Source organism: Capra hircus, chromosome 20 (genome assembly GCF_001704415.2).
Source record: "Capra hircus breed San Clemente chromosome 20, ASM170441v1, whole genome shotgun sequence".
NCBI classification, from domain to species: Eukaryota; Metazoa; Chordata; class Mammalia; order Artiodactyla; family Bovidae; genus Capra; species Capra hircus.
In genome coordinates, this window is record NC_030827.1 from 8,198,089 (window position 1) to 8,202,862 (window position 4,774).

The 4,774-nt window shown below is 53.9% G+C and overlaps 1 protein-coding gene across 1 annotated transcript; it reads left to right on the plus strand.

Annotated features, from left to right (window-relative positions):
* FOXD1 (forkhead box D1) lies at positions 206 to 3,576 on the plus strand. Its single transcript, XM_018065810.1, has one exon. It carries the CDS (start codon positions 1,421 to 1,423, stop codon positions 2,858 to 2,860), a length of 1,440 nt encoding a protein of 479 aa, XP_017921299.1. The 5' UTR covers positions 206 to 1,420; the 3' UTR covers positions 2,861 to 3,576.

Consider the following 4,774-nt stretch of genomic DNA (forward strand, 5'->3'; position numbering starts at 1 on the left):
CAAAAAAAAAACTGGCGTAAAAGTTTCAAATTTATCATTGTAGTTTCTATTATTAAGCCTGACTGTGTAGAGATATGTGTATTTGTTTAGTGATTTAAACACTTTTAGATTACTGTGGAGTGTTGATTAGAACATCCCAACTTACAACTATAGAATCCCTTACCCCATTATGAAAGAACTTTTTTGAGTCACTCCTAGAAGCAGTTTTTTTGGTGTGTATTTGGGTTTCCACTAAAAATTTGTTTCTTCTCTGCATTTTATTCCCACGAAATTCCCACGAAATCAGATCCTCTCATTAGAGTGGCTTAGTTTAGCAGTCAAGTTTCTAGGGCATTCAATTTCAGATACTGACTAAAACGCCACCCTAACAGCATTTCTATTAACAGATGGTGGAAAACAAACGTCTTTGAAGAAGAACCGAAAGGGACAGGTTAAAAGGTCAATAAACAATTATTATTGCGCTTAAACTGAGGGAGGAGGGAGGCGGTTTCTTATCAGATTCCGTGGGGAGCCGCTCGTTCTATCTGGAGGATATGGAACAGCCCAACAAATCTCAAGGCCGTTCCCCAGGGACCACCTCAGACGACCCTCAGGGATGGTCATATCCTGGCGAGATGGTTCCGAAGGGCCATCGGGTGGTCAAACTGTCGCGTCCCAGGAGTGTTTCTGGGGTTCGGGTTGAGGGCTCATTGCAGAGGAGACTGGGAACTCGAACTCGTGCCGCGGCCCTTGATCAAACCACCACGAGCCTGCGAGAGACTCAGAGGTCTCAGCTCCTTTGGGAAGGAATGATGGGGTCCTGTCTCCTCCCTCCTCTTCACAGTTGCTGCTCCCTCCTACGGTGAACTTTCTCTCGGAGCAGGGCTGATTTTCTAGGCATTCTTTCCCTAGCCTTGGCAGCGCTCTGACGTGCACACCATGTGACAGGCCTCCTTCAGCTATAAGCCGGGGAAAGGTCCGCCCTCTCCTGGACTCAGCCCTCTCTTCGCCGAGCTCTGTCCGTAGACTCTCCACCGTCTCGCACCCTCCCGGGCGCCCGCCACTATTGACTTGTTCGCTCGGTACCCCGCCACCCCCTCCTCGACGGACGCGGCGAGGGGCTGCTGGTGGAGAGAGGAAGGTCAAGTCCCCCGCCCGGGCGGGGTGCGCGCCTAACTAAACCAGCGCGGAGATCGCGGGACCGCCGCGGCGGCGCAGGAGTTACAAAGTCGCAGCGCGAGCCTCGGCGGCTGCCGCGCAGCCCCAGCGCCGCAGCTCCCGCAGCCGCGGGGCACCGTCCCCCGCCTCCCGCCTCCCCCACCCCGCCCAGCGTGGCGCCCCCGGGCCGGGCCCGCCACCCGGGACCTGGGCTGGGGTGCGGCGGGAACCCGGAGCCCGGCGCCCCTATGGGCCGCCTCGCCGCCGCCGCCGCGCCACAGCTATGACCCTGAGCACGGAGATGTCCGATGCCTCCGGCCTCGCCGAGGAGACAGACATCGACGTGGTGGGGGAGGGCGAGGACGAAGACGACGAGGAAGAGGAGGACGACGACGAGGGCGGCGGCGGCGGGCACCGCCTGGCTGTCCCCGCGCGGCGGAGGCGGCGGCGGCGCTCGTACGCCGGGGAAGACGAGCTGGAGGACCTGGAGGAGGAGGAGGACGACGATGACATCCTGCTGGCTCCGCGGACGGGGGGCTCCCCGGCGCCCCCGGGTCCAGCCCCGGGGGCGGGGGCCGGGGCTGGTGGCGGCAGCGGCGCGGGCGCGGGCGGCGGCGGCGTGGGCGCGGGCGGCGGCGCCAAGAACCCGCTGGTGAAGCCGCCCTACTCGTACATCGCGCTCATCACCATGGCCATCCTGCAGAGCCCCAAGAAGCGGCTGACGCTGAGCGAGATCTGCGAGTTCATCAGCGGCCGTTTCCCATACTACCGGGAGAAGTTCCCCGCCTGGCAGAACAGCATCCGCCACAACCTCTCGCTCAACGACTGCTTCGTCAAGATCCCCCGCGAGCCCGGCAACCCCGGCAAAGGCAACTACTGGACGCTCGACCCCGAGTCCGCCGACATGTTCGACAACGGCAGCTTCCTGCGCCGGAGGAAGCGCTTCAAGCGGCAGCCGCTGCTCCCGCCCAACGCCGCCGCCGCCGAGTCGCTGCTGCTGCGCGGCGCGGGGGGCGCGGGGGGGGCAGGGGACCCGGCCGCGGCCGCCGCAGCCGCCGCGCTCTTCCCGCCCGCGCCCCCGCCGCCCCCGCACGCCTACGGCTACGGCCCCTACGGCTGCGGCTACGGCCTGCAGCTGCCGCCTTACGCGCCGCCCTCGGCCCTCTTCGCCGCCGCGGCCGCTGCCGCTGCCGCCTTCCACCCGCACTCGCCGCCGCCGCCCCCCCCGCCGCCGCCGCCGCCGCCGCCGCCGCCGCCGCCCCACGGCGCGGCCGCCGAGCTGGCCCGGACCGCCTTCGGCTACCGGCCGCACCCGCTCGGCGCCGCCCTGCCCGGCCCCCTGCAGGCCTCGGCGGCCAAGGCGGGCGGCCCGGGCGCCTCGGCGCTGGCGCGCTCGCCCTTCTCCATCGAGAGCATCATCGGGGGCAGCCTGGGCCCGGCCGCCGCCGCCGCCGCCGCGCAGGCCGCCGTGGCCGTGCAGGCCTCGCCCTCCCCATCTCCCGGGACGCCGTCCGCGCTCGGGGCCGGCGGTAGCGACGGCGGCGGCGGCGGCTGTGCGGCTCAGGCGGCCGTGGGTCCGGCCGCCGCGCTCACCCGCTCGCTCGTGGCCGCCGCCGCCGCCGCCGCCTCCTCCGTCTCCTCGTCGGCCGCCCTGGGGACTCTGCACCAAGGGACTGCCCTGTCCAGTGTCGAGAACTTTACTGCTAGGATCTCAAATTGTTAATAACGCTATGTTAGCGCGCTTGAGAAAGAGAAGGTAGGAATCATGGCTCCTATTTTCATCTGGGTGGTTTTGTGTTTTGTTCCCTCCTCCCGGCGCGGCCCCTCCCGACCTCGCGCCCCCATTTCGCCGCTTGGGATTCTCAGACGAGACTGTGTTTGGCAACTTCTCGGGCGCTCTTTTCGACTCTGCAGGTCCCTCTATTTATGCAAAGTCGCCCTGTGCTGCAGCCCCCCAACCTGGGGTGGGGAGGAAGAGGGTGCTGGTGGAGATCCGCTCTGTCTAGGCACAAGGGGCTTCCTTGACTTTGGGAACATTTTTTAAAAATCTAAGCCTTTTTGAGGTCTAGAGAGTCTCAGGTCCAGGCGTTAAAAATAAAAGACCAATAATGTTCAACAGAAGAGTAATGCAAAAATAGTAAAGGTCCCGAAGAATGCCAGAGAAGCAATAGTTTTTATTTGAGGACATTTGTCTGGTGTGCTTTTTCATGAAAAGGAAAAAATGATTAACATGTTGTTTACACAAGGAAAAAAGTCAAAATTATCATTTCTTATTTTAACCTGTGTTTTGTATCATAATAGACATGCGGAATTTTTATTTTGTACTTACTGCGTATTCTTTACAAGGAGTATTGTAAATTTTGACTGGCAATTATTGTACTATTCTAATGTAAGATTTTTACACTTTTTCAGAAATAAATACTTAATTTTCAAAGAAAATTCTCCAAAAGAATCGACTTTAGTCATCCCCTTCTTAGTTTATTTTCTTTTCTGTTAAAAAAACTTTCCTTGTGGGCTAAGTAGGAACCCGTTATAGAAGAGAAAAGTAATATTTTCAGAGACAGCTTAACAAGAACATCATGCTATGATGTTTTATTTATGCTAAGTCAAAACCATTGCAGGAGATCAGAAATTATTTTTAAATGACCACAAATAAAAGTTTCTTTGGTATTCATTTCCAAATCTTATTTGATTCCATTTTGAAGAGCACTGAGGATACTTAAAAGCCACAGTTCTCTAAGATAATTTTATAGAACTTTAAATTTTATTTTGGAGCTTTCCACTCCATTTAATTTTCACTCACTTCTGAGCACAAATTCCTATAAATCTGTAAAACCTCTGCAACATAAGGTTATGTTTTAATGGGAGTAACAAATCTGTGACTTTTGAATTTAAAATTTATTAGAAAAATTTAATAGAGCTCATAAGTTAAATAGCTTTAATCAAACAAGAAAATACATAGATTAAATTGTATTTGAAAGCTCTAGTATTTAAAGCTATTTTCTTTGACAGAATTCCAGTAGTTGCATAAAGAAGTTTTTATTCTAAAAGGCAGTGTTAACTTCTAGTTGAAATGAATAAGTTAGAGTATGTAAAGAAAATCTTTAATTTTCAGGTACTATACTCTTTAAAGAATGAAATGCATCAGGTGTTTACTTATATTTTAAAAATTCAGGTGATCTAGGATATCTTTTTTCAAACTTTATTTTCCTTAACTAGTTATTGCAGGTAGTTTATAGTTCTTTAAAAAGACGAGACTAGTTTTGGTAGTAATGTGGGGTTCAGATAAAACGAAGGCATAGTAATTTTCGTGCTTAATATCAGTGAATTGTTAATTTTTTCAAATATCTGGACAGGTATATATCTGAGGGGCTGGCGATTTAAACTAGCAAGTTAACAAAGGCCACATTGTAGGCCACTGTTTTGCAGTGCCGTTCATTCTTTGATGCCCTGTCCTTCCCTCCCTTTTGGGGGAGGGAAAAAACCTGACCCTCATAGCCTCAAAATTAAGTTCTGCGTTTTTACTCTATGAAATATTTGAAAGAGGGAAACTAAGAGGCTAAAGTAAACACAGTCACCCCCCAAGTTTATCACTGATGCCTAGATACAAGCTGTAATTCGTTAGACCAAAGTCTTT

Excerpts from the sequence above, each read along its gene's own strand:
- FOXD1 (XM_018065810.1), top strand. The coding sequence starts at position 1,421 with ATGACCCTGAGCACGGAGATGTCCGATGCCTCCGGCCTCGCCGAGGAG.